This window comes from Pteropus alecto, unplaced genomic scaffold (assembly GCF_000325575.1).
Source record: "Pteropus alecto unplaced genomic scaffold, ASM32557v1 scaffold61, whole genome shotgun sequence".
Taxonomy (NCBI): Eukaryota; Metazoa; Chordata; class Mammalia; order Chiroptera; family Pteropodidae; genus Pteropus; species Pteropus alecto.
This window is the reverse complement of record NW_006434835.1, coordinates 19780074-19803402: the sequence shown is the minus strand read 5'-3', so window position 1 is coordinate 19803402 and position 23329 is coordinate 19780074. Positions and strand designations below refer to the sequence as shown.

General features: G+C 34.4%; 1 protein-coding gene across 2 annotated transcripts in view; it reads left to right on the top strand.

The window, feature by feature from the left end:
• The window catches only part of MEMO1 (mediator of cell motility 1), an 86323-nt gene that overhangs the window by 34019 nt on the left and 28975 nt on the right, over positions 1 to 23329 (top strand). For both annotated transcript variants that reach the window (XM_025045679.1, XM_025045680.1), the window contains exons 3-5: positions 8348 to 8416; positions 15349 to 15461; positions 17276 to 17387. In XM_025045679.1, the coding sequence (XP_024901447.1) occupies positions 8350 to 8416; positions 15349 to 15461; positions 17276 to 17387 (292 nt within the window). In that variant the 5' untranslated portion in view covers positions 8348 to 8349. The remainder of the gene's footprint in view (positions 1 to 8347; positions 8417 to 15348; positions 15462 to 17275; positions 17388 to 23329) is intronic.

Sequence of the window (23329 nt, the reverse complement as noted above, 5' to 3'; positions counted from 1 at the left end):
GAGGAACAGCAAGCACGAAAGCTCTAGGACAGGATAATGCTTAGTGTGTTTGAGAAAAAGCAATGAGGCCGATGTAGCTGGAAGGACGTGTGTGAGGAAGAGAATAGTGGATGAGATAGGCAGCAGGGGCTAGATCATGGAGAGGCTTTGTAGGCTATCATGCTATCATAAAAACTTTGGTTTTTATTCCAAGTGAAATGGCAAGTCATGAGAAGTTTTGAGCGGAAAAGTGACATGATCCGACTTAGATTTGAAAAGTGTTACTCTTGCCTGCCGTATGGATGTTCTGTTTTGTGGGAACAGGGAGTCCAGTTTAGGAGGCTTATTACAATAGTAGAGAAAAGAGATGACGTAGTGGCTTTGACTGAGGGTTAATGGTGAGAAGCACTGTATTCTGGCTATATTTTGCATGTAAGGACCAATAAAATAGAAGAGTCAAGGATGATTCAAGTTTTGGCCTGTGAAACTAGAAGAATGGAATTGCTTTTATACTGATAAGAGATAGAGAGGAGTGATCATGGGGAGTAGAATTGTTTATGTAGAAGCTAGGATTTGACTTTGACCATGTTAAAGCTGAGGTGCCTATTAGGTGTCCAAGTGGAGCTTTCAAATGGGCAGCTAGATACAGGAATCTGTAGAACAGGGAAGAAGGGCCAGGTTGTGTTGGTATATATATCACACTTAAAGTCTAAACAGGATATAAGTTGCCTAGGGATTAAAATAAAGATACGGAAGAGAAGAGGTTCAGGGACTAAACCGTTAGGCAATCCAGCTTTATTTAGAGGTCAGGATGAAGATGGGCATTTACAAAGGAGGTCCTAAAGGAGGACCAGTGAGCAAGGAGGAAAACCAAGAGTGAGTGGTGGCTCTGGGAGGCAACAAGATGAAAAACAATTCAAAAAGGAGAAAGTGATCGCTGTGTTAAAATCTGCCAATTGGTCAAATGAGATAAGGACTGAGAATTGATAACTGGATTTTGTAATGTGGAGATTGCTGGTTACCTTGATAAGAACAATTTCTGTGAAGTGGTGAGGATGAAAGCACAGTCGGTGTAGGGTCAAGAAAGAATCTAAGAGGGAAATAAAGATGGTATAGAAAGTTTTTTTTTTTTTAAATGAATTTTGCTGTAAATGAAGGAAATAGGGCAGTGGGAACATGGTGTCAGGAGAGAATTTTTATTCAAGGTGGGAGGTATTAAAGTGCTATAATGTTGACGAAATAGTGAAATAGTCTGGTAGAGAAAAACAAAAATGATGCAAGAAGAAGAGGGGATGTTTATATAAGTGAGATCCCTGACTGGGTGAGAAACAATGGCTCTCTTTTTAGGATCTCGTGAAATAGGTTGTATCATCTTTTCCATTAGTTTGCTGGTATTTGACTATTACCCTATGCTACCTTCCTAGTTAAAGCTTGTTCTAAATCTGGGAGCTGAGCTGAATCAATATATAATTAAGTTGAGGTTGAAAAAGTAGCTAGACTTGCTTCCGTCTTGTAGTAAGTTTAAAATCGAAATCATTGGCAGTGGCCTGGGAAATGACATGTTTGAGCTAAGTTCCAAATATACTGACTTGTAAAAGATTTCCAAATTACCTTAAGTTCTAAAATGGATATTTGAAAATATTTTTGGCTTTGCTGTGCATGTTTCTGCTATATGGTGACTCTGTAGTTATGTTTATACATTTACAGGCAATTTCCTTTTTGTTAACATATAAAACTTTAAGTATAGTCATTTATCTTATATGGTTTCTAGAGGTAATTATTTTCTTTTCCAGAGTTACTTTTTTTTGAGATAGAAAAGCAACAACAAATATTTTATTGTTATAAAAGCACAAAGGGGTCTTTGTAAGAATATGCTTATATAGGAATTAGAAAACTTAAAATTTTAAGATTTCTAATTTTATTTCCAATCACATTTATCAAAAACATACTTTAAATTTTATAAATTCTAGCTCTCTGGGGCCAGCTTTTCATAGGTTTTGCCTTGATACATAAATCATATAAGGGGTACCTTAAAAAAACAAACTCAGAACCTAGATAACATACTTTTGAAAGGACTTAAACAGATTGCTCATTTTTATATTTATGTCAATTAAATAGAATGATGCCACTAAGGAAAGAATATTGACCTGTAAGCCAACCGTTGATCAATCTTAAAGAAGTCTAACCTATATGACATATAGGCAGCCATATTTGGGGGAGTCGAGAAATTTAATTTGATTAAAAAATATCCTTTGTTTGAATTTAGAACTGCCTTATCTTGAGGCACAGGAGACAGTATGTGGCCCAGGGATATATATTGAAATAATCTCATGAAATAGGAGTTCCAAAAGCCTTCCTGCCATGACTGTCAGACATCTTGATGCCAGAATTGTTGTCTGTTCTGCAGTCTGCAGGAATATCTCAACGACCCTTAGAATGGAGCTGTACAGGTATGCATCACTTAAGAAACCTCTTACTGAGTATAAAAATATAATCAGATAATTGGGGAAGGGGCTTATATATAAAAAAATTATTTTTTACTACAAAGCAGATACTGTGAATACTGAAAGCCCCTGTCTCATACTTTTAAAATAGAGGTTGATTTGTTAGTAGTTAACCTAGTAGGAATAGTATGGAATAAAGGACACTCTCACTTTTCATTTTATACCCTTCTTCATTGTTTGACTTTTTTACTGTGTACATGTATTACTTTTAATATTAAAACTAGTTTAAAAATTTTAAAAGCTAAGAAACGTTTATATGAAAGACCAGTTTGTACATACACACACACGCACACACACACAGAGCAAAGCATACCTATAGAGCTCTACCAGTGTATATCATGAGACAAATGAATCTTCATAAATTATGTTGTTACTTTAAGTTACTGGAGATGTGCAACTTGTTTACTTCTCATCCTTGTTTATGTTAGCAGCAGGTTACTCATGGCAGTATCTCAAATCCTATAAAGGCTAGCAGTAGAAAAAAAGTCTAGGTATGCAGCAGTGTAGTTTATTCTTATTTGACTTGAATAACTTTAATAACTTTAATTAGCTCATAGTATTGTTTACTTAATATTTGTGAGATTCCATTTTGTAAAAATAAAATATTCTGAATAATGACTATCTAATCTGGCCTTTTTTTGATATAGTTATCTAATATTTTTTATTGAAGCCAGAATTTTGAGGGCCATCGAGCACAGCAAAATAAAACTTGAGAGAGGCAATAGGGAGGCTGCTGCCTCTGAAAACAATTATCATTCAGGTTGATCGCATATGTTCACAGCCGTTTTTAAATTTAGTTTCTAGCTTTCTAGGTCATACTTTAGGTTAAGTATATCTTACAGACTTTTCTTATTCCTGGAGATCTTATTTCATTTGGTCCAATCTTTTTATTTTGTATTTTGCTGCTATTATAGAACAAGGAATACAAGAACCTGACTTTGTCTAATCCACGCTAGTGTTCTTTTATTATTTCCTACATCCTCTTTGATGAAAAACTTCTCATAGAATGTGTGGTGGATTCTTGGCAGTCATAGTTTATACTATTCACTTATAACCTTGAAGGTCTCAGAATGAACAAGTGAAAGTCCACGTCATGTAGTAATTGGTAATTTTCCTGACATAGGAATTTAAATTACACCACACTGCAAGGTTGCTGTGTGGGAAACCGTCACTTAACCTGTGAATGATCATGGACAGTGGCCTTGCATCCTCATTTGATTGCAGCTCTGTTGGCACAGAAATTCTGTAGGATTAGGAACTGGACTTACTGATGTAAAGGGTCTGCTGTGTGGGAATAAAGTGAGAAGCAAAAGTAGGATCAGTTTTTAGAGGCATGGTTTAGCCTAATGACAGATTGTAGGTATTAAAGTATAATTTTGTATTCGCCTTCATAAGAAATTACATTGAGAACCAGAGTGACCCGGTAAAGCTAGCAGGGATGACTTATTGGGTATTTTAATAGCTTTTAAAAGACTGACTGGGACATACTTTTATGATGCATACTCACATATCTGTAGAGCTCAAATTTTCATTGATCTCCTGGCTATTATGCACAAAAGAAAAAAACCTTAGATGTTCCCTTGGTGAAGCCTCCTTTATTAGGAGTGACCCCTTAATGAAACCTTGTTTCCACATGCATGTAGAATCATAGGTTCTATTAGCAAGAGAAGGATGTAGAAACAGGACCAGTGGTGAGATTTGATGATTATTGCTGTATATCTGGGCCAGGATAAAGGGAAGTATTAGAAAACCTCTTTTTTGAAAATAGTCTTGGTCCTTTCATGAGTTGGAGTTCCTCATGATGGGGGATACGAGGGATGGTGTACTTAATGATTTTTTAAAAATGCTCTGCAATGTATTTTCTCTCCAAATTAAGACTCTTCCTCTCTTTTTGTAACTATTTTGTTTTTACTTGAAGCAGACTTTTAAGTCTTTAGCTTCGGAAAGACATACCATGAAATCTGAGTTCTACTATAAAACATATTTACCTCAATCATATTTTCAAAACTGTCTTCCTTCCTTGTAGTCTTATAGGATAGATGATTCTGTAAGTATCCTTCCAGGTTTTGGGATCGTTGCTTTTCCTGCTCCATGGACTTCTTACCTTCTTCAAATATATAAAAATCTCTTTGGTGGTTAAGAATGGGTTCTAGAGGTCTACTGCCTGGCTTTAAGTCCTGAAGTAGCGACTTGATATCTGTGTGACCTTGAGCAAGTTTCTTAACCTTTATGCTTTAGTTTCTTCATCTTTAAAATGAGGAAAATAATAAATCTATCTCATAGGGTTGGTGTGAGGATTAAAAGAGTTAACACTTTGAGTCACAAGAGTGCCTGACTCATAGTAGGCACTCAGTAACTATTAGTTATTACCATTATCATAAGTATCCTCCTCATCCTCCCATACCTGCTTGGGCACTAAGTTGTAACAGCACTCTAGACCATGACATTCCTACTTCATGCCATAGTTTCCAAGAGAGCTTTACTTAACATTTCCTGCTTCTAATGTGTCCTTTGTGCTCATGTTTTTCAGAAGTACTGGACTAAAAACAGTTTTATATTGTCACCCCTCTGTTCAAGAGCATACAACAGTTTTTCAGTAGCTTGTGTTATCAAGCCCAGATTCCTATCTGACTCTGGCTTACCATTACTTTCTTGTTCCACTCGGGACAGTCATATTTTCTCATCTGCATCGCACATGGACATTTGTTCATGTTCTTTATGCCCTTCCTTCATGCCTTTGCCCTTCTACTCTTACTATTTCTGTCCTTCTCTTACTTCAAGAATACAGTACTTTCAAGAAGCCTTTTTGACTTCTAAGAATCGAGCTTGGATAGAAACAGGATTGGTAAAACTGGGAGAGACTCGGACTAGAAAGACAGGTTGATTTAGAGATCAGAGTATGGATTGGGGGTCAGAACCTTTAAATTCAAGAATGGGAAATACGAACTAAAATCTGAAAACCACATCTAAGATGGTGGGACTGGTTTAAGGTGTAAGGATGGAAGTGAAGGGATGGGATATAAGTGACAACTTGAGAGCAAAGCAGTGTTGAAAATCTGAGATGTCAGATCCAGTTTTGAGATAGAACAGGGCAGAACCAGATGGATCAGATGGTTTTTAAGATCCACATGGCCAGGCAAGATAGCATATTTCTGAACTGGCAAAGGGGAGCCAGTAATGTTAAGATCAGGAACAGGTGTTAGTCTGAAGCAGACAGTATTGGGGTCTTGGGACTGGAAGATTGGAAGCATAACCAGATAAAATAGAGCCCTTGGCTAGGCTTCAGTATCAAGATCAGTACAGGATGGCAGCCAAACTCTAGGGCTGAGCCGCAGAACAACTTAAATTTCTTTCTGGCTAAGATTAGGAGTGTGCTGTGAGAATATTTCTATATTGGGCAACTTGATAGGCTCCCTTGGATAGAGTGACTACCATTAATCTGACCAGTAAAGCCCTCAGTGATTTCTGTGTGCTTAGTGTATGTCCCATATTACTTAGCTCTTGATTAAGTATGCTACTATCTTGTATTGCTATGATTGATTTATCAATCTCCATGTGGAGATTGTGAGACTCCTTATCTTAAGCTAGTTCAGATGAGGACCATTTATTGTGGTATGATTAACATACAGTTGCATATATGTAAAGTGTACACTTTGATATATTTGAAATGTGTATACACCTGTGAAACCATTACAACAATTAAGATAATGAACATATTCATTATCCTCAGAAGTTTCCTTGTGCCCTTATGTAATTCCCCTTTCACATTTACTGATATAGTTTCTGTCACTATAGATTAATTTTTATTTTCTGGAGTTATTTAAATGGAATCATAAAGCATGAACTTTTTTTTTTTTGTTGGACTTCTTTTACTCAGCATATTTCTTTCTTTATCTTAACCTTTTTTAGCATAATTATTTTGAGTGTGTCAATAGTTCATTCCTTTCTATTGCTGGAATATTCTATTATATGGATATACCTCAGTTTGTTTATCCATTCACCTTTAGAGGGTCATTGAATTTCCAATTCTTGGCTGTTGCAGGTAAAACTGGGATGAACATTTATGTACAATTCTTTGTGTGGACATAATGCTTTATTTTTTCCTTTTCCTTTTTTTCTTTTTAGAAGTGGAATAGCTTGGGTCATATGGCAGGAATATGTTTAACTTTTTAAGAAATTGCCAAACTGTTTTACAAAGTGGTTGTACTGTTTTACATTTCCACCAGTATAGATTTAGTTTCAGTTCTACATCCTTGCCACACCTAGTATGTCCACTGTTTTTAATTTTAGCTATTCTAGTGGGTGATTAGTGGTAGTTCATTACAGTTTTAACTTGCTTTCCTTAATGACAATTTTATTGAGCATTCTTTTGTGTGCTTATTTGCCATCCCCGTGTATCCTTTGATGAAGTATCTGTTCACATCTTTTCCTATTTAAATTTTTAAAAATATTGTGGTAAAATACATATGACATAAAATTTACCATCATAACCATTTGTATAAACAGTTTGGTACAGTGTTAAGTACATTCACATTGTGAAAAACCAATCTTCAGAATTCTTTGTCTTGCAAAAATGGTTACCTGTTTTTTTAAGTATTGGGTTTTGACATTTTTAAATGTATTCAGATATAAATTCTTTGTCAGATAAATGCTTTACAGATATTTTATCTAAGTCTATGTTTTGTCTTTTCAATTTACTGTGCATCTTGAAATTGACCACAGTGGGGAATGATTTACTCCCCATTCATTGGCAAATTGCTACAGGGCTTTATTTTTTGTTCATTTTCTGTATATAAGAAAGAAATGACAAAGGGTTAATAATACAAATTAAACTTAAAATTATGTTGTTTCTGTAGCCTTAACATTGTGAATAGCACAAAAAAGTAAGGAAGGAAATATTCTTTCTAGTATTTGAAAACTATGATCAGCAAAGAAATCATTCAAAGTTATTGTTTTTGTCAGTTGCAGCCATCACTTGGCTAGGGATAAGAGTTCAGCTAAAATCAGTGAAAACATTCTGTGACAGTTAGTTGGCTTATGTGGAATTTTCAATAAAGTATTATATGTTTTTTCATTATTTGTAAATTGTGTGGTACATACATAATTCAGTAAAATTTATAATAAGCTTATGTATATATGTGTGTGTGTCAGTTTTTTTTTTCCTACAGAACCAGTTGTTAAACATTACCAGCATACTCCTGGCCACACACTAATTAGTATTAAGTACTAAGGGAACCGTTTCTAGATTCATGTAACTTGAATGAGTCAAGAAAGAAAAATGAGTTCCGGAAACAGTCATTCTGTAGGTAATTAGTGACCCATTCTAATGCCGAGACCAGAGGATGAAAGAGATGAGTATTGGAGAGAGAAAACGAAAGGCATAATACACAGAAGGCCACGTCAATTATCTTACTGATAAAGACACAGAGGGAAGTTTGTTGTAGGGTGCTTTTTTTTTTTTTTTTTTGTCTGAGTTGATTTGCTCTTGGTCTTATTATCATTGTTATATGATATTCTGCTAATGGTATTGAAGAGGAATATTAAAAACTCATACAGTATTAGTGTTACATTAGCAACTTCTGGTGAGCCTTGGATCTCCAAATCTAATCCTTCTTCAGACCAAAAAATTTACAAAATAGTTTTTAAAATTAAAAATTGGAACACAGAACAATTATGTGTTTCCTATTATTGTCCAGAAGTTGCATTGTTAGTTACATTGCTTTTTAATCTGTACACTCAATTCTGTTATATTTACCATAGTTAACTTTTAAAAATTTTAAATACAATTTTTAAAAAAGTTTTATTTTTCAGAATATCTTGATTTTGAATTTGATAATTAAGTTTAAAAATATTTTGTTTTGTAGCCATGCAGGATATACGTACTGTGGGTCTTGTGCTGCTCATGCTTACAAACAAGTGGATCCATCTATTACGTAAGTAATATAGTTAGAGACCATTCGTTTGTGAGAAAAGATTGGGAATTATACTGGAGTAATTTGTTTTTCATACTTATTGTTATTATGTACTCTTTCATTAGGAATTTGACTTTTTACAAATTTGATTATAGCTTATTTAGGTTATGAAAGCTTTAATATTGTCTTTCATTATCTGAACATTTAGTTTTTACATTCCCTTTAGTTGGTAAAATGTTTAGTTCTGGAAATGTTAGAAGGTTAATATTATATTGTGATTTATAAGAAATATATTTTGGTCATTTAAGTGATGACCGAAATATATTTCTTATATACATTTGGTCTTAGTTCATAGTTCCTGACTCACAGGTTCCAAAACCCTTGGAATTTCTTAAAGATTGGATGTGACAAAGGTGCCCTCTTATTATAGAGAGGTGTAATGAGGTGACTTTTGGACCCCACCTAAGGATGGAGGCTGGTTGCCAGGACAACCAATTATGCGATTAGAGGGTTGGAATTTTTAGGCCCATTCCTGACCTCTGGGGACTGGAATGGGCCTAGAGGTTGAATCAGTCACCAGCGCCCAATGATTTAATCAATCATGACTATGTAATGAAGCCTCCACAAAGATTGAAAAGGACAGGGTTCAGAGAGCTTTTAGGCTGGTGAACACATGAAGATCTGGGGGAGACTGGCACCCTGGAGAGGGCACGGAAATTACATGCTTTTTCACCGTACCTTTCCCTATGCATCTCTTCCATCTGACCGTCCCTGAGTTATATCCTTTTATAATAAACTAGTGATCTTAGAAATAAAATGTTTGGGTTCTGTGAGCTGCTCTAGCAAATTAATCAAACCCAAGTAAGGGGTCATGGGAGCCTAGGTGACAACCTGGGCTTCAGACTGGCATCTGAAGTGGGAGTTGGGGGAACATTTCTTGTAGGTCTGAATCCTTAACCTGTGGCACCTGACGCTATCTCTAGGTAGACAGTGTCAGAACTGAATTGAATTCTTGGACACCCTGCTTATGTCCAAGAATTGCTTGTTGGAAGTGTGGAGAACACCCCTGCCACCTGTCCCCCCTCCCCCACACGCATGTTGGAATTGGGTACAGGAATACTAACAGTTAAATATTTAGGTTTTTAAATTTTTCTTTGAAAACCTGGAGAGGAGCTCTTTTAAGAAAAATTCAGAGCCCTTTGTTCTCTTTTAGTCATTTTGTAATTTAAAATTCTGTAGTGTACTTGTAAGTTGTGGTTAACGAAAGAAGAATAATTTTTCATTGACAGAATAAAGTACCTGAATTATTTTAGAATCTGATAGTGTATTTCTTACAATATTTGAAGCATGTAAGCGTTTAATAATTCAATGACAGCTTTGAAATTAGCTTTAAAAAATCTTTCTGGCAAATTGAGACTGAGCAGTATACTATTGTCTAAAATGAGAAAATTGTGAACTTTCTAATGCTTAGTATACTACTCTCTAAAATAAGAAACATGAACTTTCAAAGGTTTTTGCTGGAAATAGCCACCTAAATTACTTAATTTGCTGATCACCATTTTATTTTAAATAGTTAATTCACTGTATGTGGACCAGTATCAGGGTCCAGTCTGTATTGCCAGTCGTACACACACTGTGTGAATAGATGGAATCGATCATCTTAATTTTGTCCTGTGTTGATTGTTAGGTTAGACCTGTACTATAGAGATGAAGGGTAATTAATCAAAAGAAGTAACTCACAGCAGCCATGAGTTTTAAAAAAGATCTCACCCATAGCCTACTCCTTTGCCTTCGAGCAATTTGTTCAGTTTTTTAAAACGAAAAAGCTGCTCTTTTTGTTTTTATATAGTGTGTTTTGTACATTGTGTCATACCTTTGTTGAAAAATATTTTTAAGAAGTTTTCAATAATAAATAAAATAATAATGTTGCCAAATTGATGATATTTTGGTTAGCCCTGCCTCATTTATGATGTTTTGAGGGGTGTCCTTAACAAACGTGTCTTGATATATATTTGATATGCAATCTCAACTAAATTATTTCATGAATAAGAACAAATAGAAATTAGATTGGAAAGATTTTCAGAAGCTTTGACCCTGACCTATAAACCACCAAGATTAGTTTATGTAACAGATTTTTCTAAACCTTTTTCTATTTGGCAGAGTTTTTATTGATGATGTTATATGCTAGAAGGGTACCCCCAAATGAAATTTGGCCTTGGAATACATAGAGAGATAAAGAGCAATATAGGTAGAAGTGGAAAGCATGTGCTAAATAAGTTGATAGAAAGTGAAAATGGAAAGAAAAAAATAATAATAAAAAGAGAAGAGAGCTAAGGGCTAAGAAGATGATAAAGGAAATCAGTAAAAGGAGAGGCAAATGTAAAATGATGTAATCAGCTTATTTTTGTACTTAGTATATAATAATTGAATTCTGAATAAATAAATTTGAAGGTCTAAGTGTTAACAATAATAATTGAGTCATAGTTGTATTCTCTTGAAAGTGGCCCTTCTTGAGATTTGCAGGGTGTTCGGAGTCCTTTGAGAAAAAAGAAAGAACATCCTTTTAGGAACTATGAGAAGTATAGAGAAAAAATAACAATCAAAGAAAGAAGGTTAAGTTCTATACCACTATCCTCCATTATTACCTTCCACACTAATTCATTCTCTACACAGTAACTGGGATCATCTTTTGTACTATACTGTCTTGGTTTTGAAGACATCATTTACCTTCACATGATTTTTGTAATATCCTTCATGGAACATTTGGAAAATATTTGTTCATTAATTTGTGCAAATCTTTCAAATGTTGATGCTTATCATACAATGTAAAAAAAAAAAAAATCACATTTGTTAATATTACCAACAATGTCATCAGAAAAATTTTTCATTATTGGGAAGCTGTTAGTCTCAGTAATAGAAGTCTTGCAAAAGGCAAATTTTCACTTAAAAGCTTTAATGTTTTCTTTAAAGTGGCAGATTCATTTTGTTCATCTTCCTAGAAAATTTCTGCCAAATACTTAAATCTGTCTGCAGTCATTTTTTGAAGTAAAAAGTCCATTCCATGAAAAATCGTTTAGCTCACAACTCACAATTACACTCATACATTTCCCTGAGACACCCTTCTGTATTGTGGCAGAAATGATCTGTGCATTTATCACCACAAATTGAATTCATATTTTTATATAGAATATTTTTATAAAACTGTACTCAAAGTTCAAGGTTTAATGAAATTAAGTGAAACTGGCCTTAAAAAGCTTGTTGGATGAAGAATACATGATACTTAGTATATATTGACTCCATTAGCTTGATCGTAGTTCTGATGTGCCATTGGTTTACCCAGCCTCACTTTTGTACCATAAGCGAAGATGTCATCTCAGTGAAAAAGGCACATACCTTCTTTGTATTATTATGAAAATAGGTTTTTTTTTTTAAAATTTTGTGGATTCCTTGAAAGAGTTTTGAGGATTCCATAGTTCACACTTTGAGAACTGCTGTGATACAGGGTGATTGGATTTAGAGTGTAGATAAGGTGTTGGGGAAGGCATCTCTGAAGAAATGATTTTTAAGCCAAGCAAAAGGAACAGTAAGTAGCACTTGTGAAAGCTTGTAGGCAAAGCTGTATGTGTCATCAAGTAACTGCAAGAAGACCAGTGTACATAAAGTATTGTGATCAAGGCGAAGAGTAGTACAAGATAGGGCCATTTCATTTGAGGCTTTAGACCCAGTGTAAGGATTTTAGATTTTATCCTCTGACCATGAAAAGCCATTGAAAGACTTTTTAAGCAGGGGAGTGATATGATCCAATTTATGTTTCAAAAATAGCACTCTGGCTGTTTAAGAAAATTTTTAAATGATACATTTAGTTAAGTTCTTTTCCATATTTATAGTTGCAAAAGTCTTTTTCTATTACTAAAATTGTAATTAAAAACTGGAACTCAGGGTATACTTAGACAGTAACTTGATTCATATTTTTGCAGGGCAGAAAAAGCACCAAGCAATCTTATATGGGTCCATATGACATTTTATTCTTTAGTTAGAATACCTCCATCTGCCATGGAACACCTTTAAAAAATTACTTGTGTTCCATTATTTAGAAAAAATAGTTGAATATGAGGGCAGAGACTCAGGTAACTTACGTATTGGGTACACAAACACTCATCACAGTAAGTAATTCCACAAGTGTGAATTTTCTGGAGATATTATATGTGAACTATACTTCTGAAAGAATGCTTACTGATTTATCCCATTTTTTCATATTAAAGTTTTCTCTTACATGTGTGCCAACAGTGATGATATGCTAATATTTAAAAGTTACTTCTTTAAAAACAAAGTACCTTGCAACTTATCCAAGAGGGGAGAGAAAGTGGCATTGTTTTCAATGCTCGTATTACTCTTTCTCTCCAAAATATTTCTATGGCTTTAGTGTTTATGGGTCTAGCAATCTAGCAAAAAAGAAAAAAGAAAAAAATAGAAAGGAAAATGCCTTATCTTTTATTTACACTACTAATTTTCTTTTTGTTAGCATCCTGCTAACAAAAGACCCATTTTGCGATTACTACTGGTTCAATATACACGTCTTGTCTTCTTCTCTTCAATGATACCTAGCCTTTTTTGGTTTGTTTTTGGGTACATCACTATTAAGGGTTTTATGCTGATGAGACCTAAGCTTCCTTTTCCCTGTTATCTCTTTTAACCAGATGTGGAACTTCACTATGTTGCCTTTGGGTGAGTTTCCGCCAAACTGGAAGGATGTGTTGGGCACATGTTTGGCTAATCCAGGATTCAGGGTGCTCTTTCCCCAGCAGTCTTTATCTTTCCAGCTAGGTTGGGTCTGACAAAGAGGCAGGCAAGGTACATACATAGTCAAGTATTAGAGGAGACAGTTAGACTTCCCAGGCTGACCGTGGGTCTTTATTTCTGAAGTAGTGCTCATCTTGTGGTCACTGTGAGAACATTGTTACACTTAACTATAAAATGATCTATACCTCGAGTTTAGATTGATATTTTAAAAGTCATTTCATATTTTAATTATCCTGGATTTCCCAGGAGAGTTCTGATTGTAAATATTCTATCCCTCTCTCTTTTTATAGACATGTGTTCTTCAAACATAAAAATATATTTTTTTCATATTTGGTTCTTAGTTCATGTAAATACCTGTCTTTAGACAAGTCACTTCAATACTCAAGAATTTACCATTATGTATGTTCCTCATTAGACTTTAATTTTAAAAATTGTGATATTTATATGCTGTTAAGATAGGAAAACATAGTGTTATCTCTTTTGTTCATTTAGGAATCTATAGATTTTTATCTTATTTTTATGAAATGGTTATTGAGTTGATCATAATGATAATGACAGGAAGTGAGTGTTAGCAGCGGGGAGGGGGGCGGGTAGGGGAGGCAGGAAAAGAAGTGTTTCTGACTAGAAATGGCCTGTGAAAGAAGTCTTATATGTTTGCTATGTGTAACATCTTGAGGTGATTTTGGGATTCTAAACTGAGAATCGCTTTTTCCTTGTCCACATCTTTCTTATCTCTTACCCTTTCCAAATAACAAGTAACACGTAGCAGATAATAGGTTAATTTTCTTAGCTGTAATAGAATTTTATCACTATATTGCTAAAGCACACATTTCTTGGCCTGCAAGTTTTTGATATGAAAGAACTAGCTCATGTCTCAGTCTTTGTTCATTAATTTAGTAATGAGTAGTACTTAATTTTCTAGGTACATAGCCTATCGTGTATTTCTTTTCTCAGAATTTTGGTTCTTTCAGGGTGTGTGTGTGTGCGTGTGTGTGTGTGTGTGTGTAAATTTCATTTATATGAATCTGGAGAATAGAGGAAATAGATGGTTTGGGAATTTAGATTGTAGAGATGTTTGAACTAAAATGAAAGGAAGTTAATTTTACTCTTGATGTTAAGATAAAAGGATTATAAAGATTTAAGCTATTGTTTAGTCCAGTTTTTTTCTTTAGCCTACAGTGCAAATAACACATAATCAAATTTCTTTGTTTTTGAGAATGCCTGCTTCTTGAATGGGAACAGAGAAAGCTTACACAGAATTCTTCTCAACAAGATGCCTTTTTTCTCTGCCATGGAAGAAATGTGGAAATAGCTTTATCAGAATACTGCTTTGTAATGATATTTTATATGGAATTTTAGAATTTATACTGTTATGCATTTTTATTAAAGTTGTGAGAGACCTTAGAAGGCGAGTTTAGATTTTGTTAGAATGTTGAGATTTTATTTAATAGATGAAATGTTTAAAATTCAATTACCGTAGCTATTGAAAACCTTCTGTAAACTAGTGGTTGTGAATACCGAGATGATTTTAAGCATAGCAGGTTGATTTACTGTAGATAGCCAGTAACTGGTATTTCCAGGTGTTGAACATGGTTCTTTTTAATGCCTTCCAACAAAAAGATTGGAGCTAATCATTAGTAGGTATATTAGTTTGCTGGTGTTGCCATAACAATACCACGAACTAAGTGGCTGAAACAACAGAAATTTATTTTCTTGCAGTTCTGGAAACTGAAAGCCTGAGATCAAGGTGCTGGTAGGGTTGGTTTCTCTTGAGATCTATCTCCTTGGCTTGCAGATAGGTGTCCTCTTGATGTTTTTTCACATGGTCACCTCTGTGCATGTGCGCCCGTGGTGTCTCTTCTTCTTATAAGGACATCAGTCATATATGATTCAGTTCTCAACCTCATGGCCTCATTTTAACTTAATCACATCTTTAAAGATTTTTATCTCCAAATTTGGTTACACCCTTAGATACTGGGGGTGAGACTTCAACATATGAATTTCAGGGGAACACAATTTAGCACATAACAGTAGGCAATGAAATCAAGGAAAACAGTACTACATGTAATTTTTTAAAAATTACTTTTTTTTTGCTTTAATAAGGTTTGTGTAGAAGTGCAATTGTTCTGTGTTTTTTGTTGTATACCTCCTAGCCGGAGAATTTTCATCCTTGGGCCTTCTCATCATGTGCCCCTCTCTCGATGTGCACTTTCCAGTGTGGATATATATAGGACACCTCTGTATGACCTTCGTATTGACCAAAAGAGTAAGTATATAGAAATCTTATAGCTTTTAAACAGCTAAAGGTTTTTCAATAGGAATTCAAAGTTAATTAAAAAACTAAAAATATGAATATCATAAGTACTATCTTAATTTTTAAGATAATATTTGTTTTATATACAAAAAAATAAAAACAAAAAATCTTTCATATGTCTAAAAGACAACCACAGGTTTTCTGCCAGCCACAAAAATTGTTAAATCCCACTAGTTTCCAGACTGTAATGGTTACATTAACAGCCAGAGAAGTAGCATGTAGTCATTGTACCATGGGACAAGAAAGTAGTACCTACAACAGCTTGATGAAAAGTTTTGGGCATGTTAGTCTACCTCTCTATATATCAGTCACTTTCCTCACAGTAGATAGATAATGATGATAATGCCTTATTTCCAATCAAATGATTTTTAAGGGAAAAAAATGAGACCATAGTTGTGAAACTCTGAAAGAAGGGTGCTACGTAAATCTTGTATATTTTATTTTTAAAATATCTATTATTTTGATTTATTTTTTTGGTAAGCTTTTAGAAATCACATTTTTTATTTAGTTGGGTCTCATATATTGAATGTGTAAAATAAAACCTTTGACTTGAAATAATATTTTTTGGAGATTGGGAGAGGATAATTTAAAAAAATACAGAGTAATATAGAGAATAATGTTACAAATATTCATGTACTCATCATCTACAATTGACTCAAAATTTTCCCCTCATCTGAACTCAATTTACATTCTCAAAAGTAACCACTTTTATGAACTTGATGTATATCCTTCCAGTTCATCAAATTATATTTTAAGTATGTTGAGCACTTACTGTTCCAAGAAGTTTTGCAAAAAATACTTTCATACAGTGAAAGAAGCCATTTACAAAGGAAATGATCATCTTTATTTTTTAGGCATAAATATTCATAATTTGGGTTAAGTATCATAGAGTATTAGTAATTTGTTATTAAACTGTGTCTTATTAATGAAGCTGAAGTATTACTAGTATTATTCCCTGGGATGGTTTTAAGGGACACACTTTATTTTTCAAAGCTATTGGAGCATTCAGAAAATCTTGGTTTTGGATAGCCTGCCAATGAAGGAATGGAAGATTTTTAATTGGGTATAATTTTGTAGAAAAAAAGTCATAGCACATTTGTAGTTGTTTGCTTGATATTGGTAAGCACATTTCTTTGATGTAGTTATAAAAATGTTGGTTCTGTTCTAGGATAAGACAGAAATACTCATATCTTTTTTTACATTAAATTTCATCGTTGTACAATATCACTTTAGGTACAATTCATCATAAGGGTCTGAATTACTAGATCATTTTAATGTAATTTATAGCATGGTACTGTGGTGAATTTGTCTTCTGGTTTATCCCACAAGCTTTATTTTTAATTTTGAGAAAAATAGCATTCTTAGTGGGAATTTTCTGTTCTTATTATGCAGGAACCTGAGATGTGAAATGATCATCCTATACATTTCATTAAAAAAACAAAACAAAACTCAAAAACTATATTAATCTCATGAGTAAGGACACCAGTAGTTTTTCCGTATTTCAGTAGGAGTTCTAATCAACTGTGCCCTAATACAGCTATGTAATATAAAAATGTTATGGTATTATATGTATTATTGTTTTGTCTGGTATGTAAGAAGCTTGTTTTTTCTTTTTTAAAAATAGAAATAGGAAAAAAATGAAGGAAAATATTAATGTGGTGCTTGTCTTTTGCCAAAGCATGTAGTTTTGTGTTACTGGGTAGAGTCTCATAGGATAAAGATATACATTAATATGTTTGTTTTACTATATTTTGAAATCTCTTTAGTTTACGGAGAACTATGGAAGACAGGAATGTTTGAACGCATGTCTCTGCAGACAGATGAAGATCAGCACAGTATTGAAATGCATTTGCCTTATACAGCTAAAGCCATGGAAAGGTATATTGATTAATATAAGAAATCCCAGAGAAATCATAGATAATAATTTCTTTGGAATTATTTTAACTAGGGTAAGCTAATCATTAGTGTAAGGAGATTAAAAATTTTTATTTGAAATGAGATAAAAATTTGGGGTTGGATTTTCTTAATGTGGGTTGAAGTTGGTTTTGAGTAGTTTGCCTGTGAAGGCTGAACGTGGGAATTGACATGGTTGTTTTATTAGGTGGAAATTTTTAAAAAAACCCACACGTGTGTGTGTTTGTGTGTATTGATTTGCCTGTTATTTTATTCATTCGACACTTACTTATTTCAAAATAGCAATTACATTCTCTTATGGTATGGCGCTATAAGTAAGTAATAATAATATCTTAGATTTGGGTGTAACTTTGGAGGTCATTTATTTTAGCTTTACACAAAGTACATGAATCTCTTTTATAATATGCTTGATAGATTAGTGAGTAACAAATTGCTGCAAAACTTATCGGCCTAAAATCACAACTATTTTGTTGCTTACAAGTTTTGGGTCAGGATTTTGGGCAGGGCGTGCCTTACTCTGGTATACAAGATGTTCACCGAGGTGGTTCACATGGGGCTAGAAGATCAACATGGCTTTAGAGCTGGTCTTTAGTTGAGACACCTCATTTGTTCTTTAAATGGCCTGTTTATTCATCTAACAGGGCTTTTCTCTCTTCTTGGCCTCTTTCTAGAAGGATAGCCTAGATTTCCTTACATGATGATTCAGGGTAGCAAAAGGACAAAACAGAAATTTCTTGACCTGTGAAGGCCTAGGCCTGAAACTACGTAGGATCATTTTCACTGTATTCTGTTTTTTAAAGCAGAACACAATGTCAGCCAAAATTTAAGTGAAGGAGAAATAGGTTCTGCCTCTTGATGGGAGGAGTAGCATGTGTGTACAGGAATAGGAGGAATTGTTGGCAGCCGTCTTTGCAGATAGACTATCACAGTTCTTCCTCTGGTGGACAATTCACCTCTTTTCAACATGCAGTGTGTACACTCCTAAGATGCCCAGAAATCTCAGGTTCAAAGTTCATTATTTTATGGTATGCATTAGCTTGAGATGTGGATGAAGCAGTTCCTTGGGTACAGTGCCTCTTTGGATACCCATTAACCAAGAAGACAAATTATACTCCCCTTCCTGTAGACACTCAATATATAATTTTGAGACAGGGACAGCTAAGCACAGAGGATGCTCTGATGGAAAGTGAAAGAATGGAAGCATAAAGCAGTCTTTGGTCCAAAGCAATTTTGATGTAACCAGGGAATCGAGAACATTCTTAATTATGGTTTAGTTCTGTCTTCTGGTGGTGGCTTTCATAATTCATTATTTTTCTCAGCTCTTGGCTGTGTCCTTCAGGCTCTTGGCTCTACTCCCTGAAATGGTCCTTGTTTGTACCTGAGTAGCAGTTTCACTCTGCTTCATGTATGCGACAGGCCTCTTCATTTGGAACAGTATTTTTCCTCCCCCCAAACTAATAGAATTCCATTAAACACTTGGTGGGTTTTCTGTATATCTGATTATAAGGGCATTCTATTAGACAAAAGTCACATTCATATTTTTTTCTGAGACAGGACTCTCTCTACTTTGGATCCCAAGTTAGGGTCCTCTAAGTTTATTAGAAGCCTGTTTGCCTACCTGAGAGAATATGCAAGCACTGTTTTACATCTTTCTGAGGCCTTAACAAAGGATCCTACAGATGCATTTTTGGCAGGATGATTGTGAGCCCATGGTTTACTGGTAGCACTCTGCATTTGGTCTTTGCCCTCATGCTGTTTCTTTGACAGTATTTTGCTATCAGTAGAGGCTAGTTATAAGAATCGGTTATTTTCCAACCAAACAACTCCTGGTTAGAAATACAGTTGACCCTTGAACAACATGGGAGTTCGGATTGCCGACCTCCTGGATAGTTGAAAATCCACATATAACTTTGGACTCCCCCCACCAGATTTAGCCACTGATAGCCTACCGTTGACCAGAAGCCTTACCGATAACATAAAGTCATTAACACATATTTTATATGTTATATGTAATATATATTGTATTATAATAAAGTAAGCTAATGGAAAGAAAATGTTATTAAGGAAATCATGTGGAAGAGAAAAATATGTTTACAGTACTGTACTTACTGAAAAAAATTCATGTATAAATTGACTCATGTAGTTCAAACCTGTGTTCAAAGGTCAACTGTATTTAAAAAAATTCTGCTTGTAATTCTTTAGCTCGTTTTTCTTCTTGTACCGTCTCGTATATGGCTGTAAAGAAGCCATTGACACTTTGAATATTTTGCCTGGAATTTTTTTTTAGCTCGATCTATAGGTTCACTCATGTATATTTTTGACTTTCTAAATTATTCATGTGAGAGTTATGCTAATTGTTCTGCTAGTATATGATATGGATCATCCTTCTTCAGGCCTCCTGTAGCAGTTTCCTTACTGCTCTTCCAGCTTCCAGTCTCCTTGTTGCCCTTATAGCTTCTGTCTGCCTCTGTGTCCCAAAAGCCAATATTGTATGTTTTAGGTTTCTGTTACAGTAGTACTCTTTCCGGATACCATTTTTTATCTGCAGCATGACAAATCACCTCAACGTGCTTATTTGTTTATGGTTCTGTGAGCTAGACATGTGATTGGGGTGAGTGGCTACAACTCATCTTCTGTATCTGCCAGTTGAAGCAGGTTGACCTAGGCTGAAGGTTCCAAGATGTCTTCACTTCCTGTCTGGGGCTGTGATATTGGTTATCTGCTGAGGCACCTTAGTTCTCATCTTGATGCTATTTCCATTTTGTCGTCAGTCATCCTTCAGGGCCTCTCTACATGCTGTCCTTCACGAGCAGGATAGCCTTGGACTTTGATGAAAAACATGGCAATTCAGGATTGCAAGAACTTAAAAGTAGAAACTTTCAGGCCTCTTAATACCTAGGCTCGGAAACTGCACAGTATCACTTAGGCCACAATCTACTCATCAAAGCAAGTTGCAAAACTAGGTTCAAGAGGAAGAAGAAATAGATTCTACTTTTGATGGGAGGAATTTCTGATGATTGTATTTGCAGACAGCCTACCACAGTACCACTGCATTTAATAGTTCCTTGGGTCTTGTAGATAAGTCTGTTTCCCTTGCCTGACAGTTACCTAATCTGTTCCCTGCTCAAGGGCAGCTGGTCTACTCTGTACCCACCACTGTACTTGGTACACAAAAGGATTTCGATAATTAATTATTGAATGAATTAATAGCGATCTTTTCATTTTCAATACTTTTATTAAATGTTTTCCCAAAAATGAGGTCAAAGATTCTTTTTTATTAACTGCTTTTCATATCATGAACACATTTCCATGTCATTTTTACTCCTTTTTATTGGGTGTACATAAGACTTTATAGTATGTCTGTGTAATACTTTAATCAATTTACCATTTAATTAACTTTTCCCTTATTTTTCAATATAAGTTATTATTACAGATTTACAAAAGTTACATATCTAAAGTATTATTTATAATTCTGTGTGTTATTTTAAACAGATTTAAACAATGATGTTTATTAGAGCTTTTTAAAATAATAATGAGTAGTATAAAGGAGAAAGCAAAATGACTCATAATCCCTTGCTCAGTTAACTCTGTTGACATTAAGAAAGTACACGTACATGGCTTGAAAAGATAAACAGTATCAGAAAGTACAAAATAAAAGTCTCTCTGCTTCCCCTCAACCAGTGTTTACTGATAGTAAAAATTATGCATGTTTGTGAATATGTATGATTTATATTTACATGTTTATTTGTGTAAATTAAAACATGTAAGGAAGAGATCATATCTTGTTCTGATCCTTTTTCTATATATTATCTTTACCATAGAAATTCATGATATTTACTATTGCATATAATTGCTTTTGGGGAAATTAAGTTAGGATATGTAGAAACCATCTATCTTGGAAAAAAACTAGTTAACTCAAAATAAACAGTATTTCATCCCAACTTTTCTTTTTCTCTGCATTTTACTCTGTTCAGTTATCTTTTCCTCTCCTTTACTCCTTTCTCTATATCATCCCCGTTCACTGTTTGTTTACAGTTTATATTTTTAGTTGATTTTTTTTTTTGTAATTTACATACAGGTAAATGTACTCTTTATTTTTTGCATTTTTGAAGGATCCTTTATGGGTGCTCTTTTTTTAAAAAAAATAAATTTATTTAAATTAGTTTCACGTATACAGTACATCAGTTGGCCATCTGTATTGTTCATAAAATGATCCCCCAATTGCTCCCTTCCTCCTCTGGCCCTCCGCTTAGCCATCATATTAATGCTAACTGCATTCCCTATGCCGTGCTCACCATCCCCATGACCAGCTATCAATTACTAATTTGTGCTTCTTTAACCCTTCACCCCATTCTCCTCAACGCCCCTCCTCACTGTCCATCACCAAATTGTCCACTATTAAATGAATTCTTTATGGCGTAGAATTCCATGTGTATTTACAAATGTTGACTTGTAGATAGCCACACAATTAAGATATAGAACAATTCCTTTGCCTCAAATTCATTGCTTTTTGTTCAGAAAAATGTACAGAGCAAATAGGATGCTTTGGTAACTTTGAAAGTGTTTGAGAAGTATGGCCCTGTAAAACTGTTCTTGTTCACTGTAAAAATATCTTCTTTCCTTAGCCATATAGTACTTTTTCTTACTGCCAATATTTTGGAACATGGACAACTCAAAACACAGCTTAGTGTATTTAAATTTGTTCCATCTTCTACTTTAGGTTTTAGCCAGTCTTAAAATTCATTGTGGTTAGGATTCGATAACTCTTGGAGTACTTAGACCATTATTAAAAGAAATCTTTATTTTGCATAGTTTACCAAGCTAGTTAAACCTAAGTCTTGTAATTCTTATGTTTATTCAATTAATTATATTTTGAGTTTCCTGAGAACACTACTCTCAGATGCCTTCGTATGATATCAGATACTATTAACTAAACAGTTTGTCTTGTTCTTAACATCTTGCATTAAATAATACCTTTGTTAAAATTGATGAACCAATATTGATACATTATTTTTAACTAAAGTTTACAGTTTAATTAGGGTTCTCTCTTTGTGATGGGGTTTTGCCAAATGCCTAATGTTGTGTATCTACTATTATAGTACCATACAGAATAGTTTCACTGCTCTAAAAACCTCCTGTGCTCTACATATTCATTCCCTTCCCCAACTCAACCCCTACCTAACCTCTGGTAACTACTGATCTTTTTACTATCTGCAGTCATTTAGTCATATGATTTCTGGAATGTCATATAGTTGGAATCACAGAGTATGTGGCCTTTTCAGTTTGGCTTCTTTAACTTAGTTATATACTTTCAAAATGTCTCATATCTTTGCAACTGAAGAGTTTATGGGAATAGAAAAAAGAGTTGTGCAAGCCAAGAGGTAATAGTTAAGGGAGCACAGAGGCAGCTTCATGGAGGAGATGGCGTTTGAGTGGACTTGGAAGATGGCTCTAATTTTTATAGAATGGGGCAGAAGGTATTTGTGGAAACAGGAGTACCATAGACACAAAGTATAGGAGTAGGAAAATCCAGGACTTACTTTAAGAACAGAAAACTATTTGACTTAACCTTGCGGGAGATGCAAAAGGCTTGGCTAATAACTGAAGTCTGTCTGTAGATGTTTTTTTGTTTGTTTGTTTGGCCTGCATAGTTAAAAAGTTTTTCAATATATATGAATGTTTTTATTTGGATATTGGTTCTACCACTTCCTATATGTGTGAACAGTTGAATGAAGTATTCAGCTTTTCACACATATATGATATCGACCTGGGGCTGGAGGCATTTGAGTAGGTGACCTTCGGAGACACAGAGTAAGAGGGTTAGATTAGAAAGTTGGAACAGTAGATTGGGACCAGATTATAGAGGGCACTGAATGTCATTTTAGGATATTTGTATTTTATTCCAT